This window comes from Crocuta crocuta, unplaced genomic scaffold (assembly GCF_008692635.1).
Source record: "Crocuta crocuta isolate KB4526 unplaced genomic scaffold, BGI_CrCroc_1.0 scaffold613, whole genome shotgun sequence".
Lineage (NCBI taxonomy): Eukaryota > Metazoa > Chordata > Mammalia > Carnivora > Hyaenidae > Crocuta > Crocuta crocuta.
In genome coordinates, this window is record NW_027528880.1 from 589423 (window position 1) to 590558 (window position 1136).

At 56.7% G+C, this 1136-nt stretch overlaps 1 protein-coding gene across 1 annotated transcript in view; it reads right to left on the minus strand.

Annotated features, from left to right (window-relative positions):
- Nucleotides 1-1136, minus strand: part of LOC144225615 (death-inducer obliterator 1-like) — a 34593-nt gene that overhangs the window by 23078 nt on the left and 10379 nt on the right. The window contains exon 4 of the mRNA XM_077756841.1: nucleotides 12-526. Within this exon, the coding sequence (XP_077612967.1) occupies nucleotides 12-524 (513 nt within the window). The 5' untranslated portion in view covers nucleotides 525-526. The remainder of the gene's footprint in view (nucleotides 1-11; nucleotides 527-1136) is intronic.

Genomic DNA, 1136 nt, shown 5'->3' on the forward strand with positions numbered 1-1136 from the left:
TCGGCCGCCGCCTGCTCCCGCTGTCTTCGCAGGCGGTTCTGAAGTTCCTTCAAAGTCAGCCCGTCGCTGTCACTGTCAGAGGTGTCGTCCTCGCCCTCACCCTCTTTGGCCTTGGCAGAGGTGGCCGGTCGCTCCTTGTCACTCGCGGAGCCTGCCGTGGGCCCACCCTTCCCCTCTGACGTGCTCTCCACACTCCCTTCCGAAGCCGTCTCCACGTCCGTGACAGGACAGGACGCTGGCTCACTGGAGTCCTCAAGGGAGACGGGCGCATTCTTCCTTCCTCTCCTCCGGACCGTTGTAAGGAACTCCTCCACCCGCTCGGTCCGCTTGGGCTGCCTCCCGCTGCGCCGCAAGGACAGACCCTGCTGGGGCTGCTGCTCCGGGGCGTCCGCCTCGGCGTCCCCAGCGCCCTCCCGCTTGGCGATGGTGGTTCTTCGGAAGCCCCACGTTTTCCTGAATTCTTTGCTGGTGGGTTTGATGGTCTTGGGCACCTCCTCATTGCTCGGGTCCCCTTTCTCATCCATATCTAACGGTGAAACAAACCAAACCATGAGCAGTGTTAATGAGGCAATAGCTCTTGACAAACGACCAACGATCCTAGAGCTGAAAGCACACAGCCTTTAATGTGCACCACGGAAGGAGCACGGACATGGGCGACCCAACAGTGTTCTACCTAGAGTAAAGGTGTCCGTTAAAACGAGTTATCTTTCTAGAAAAAATTTTATATTTTTTACTTATTTTTTCACTTCTTTTTAAAGTAAATTTTTGAGAGAAAGGAAGAGAGAGAGTGCGCACAGGGGATGGGCAGAGAGAGAGGAAAAAGAGAAACCCAAGCAGGCTCTGCCCTGTTGGCACAGAGCCCGATGAGGGGCTCAAACCCATGAACTGAAATCGTGACCTGAGGTGAAATCAAGAATCAGATGCTCAACTGACTGAGCCACCCAGGTACCCCTAACTTTATATTTGACTGAGAGAGTGCACGTGTGAGCAGGCGAAAGGCAGAGGGGGAGAGGGAAGGGGGGAAGAGGGAAAGGGGAGATGGGGAGAGGAGGAGAGAGAGGGGGAAGGTGGAGAGGGGGAGACAGAGAAAGGAGGAAGGGGAGAGGAGGGGGAGGGGAGGGGAGGGGAGAGGGGGG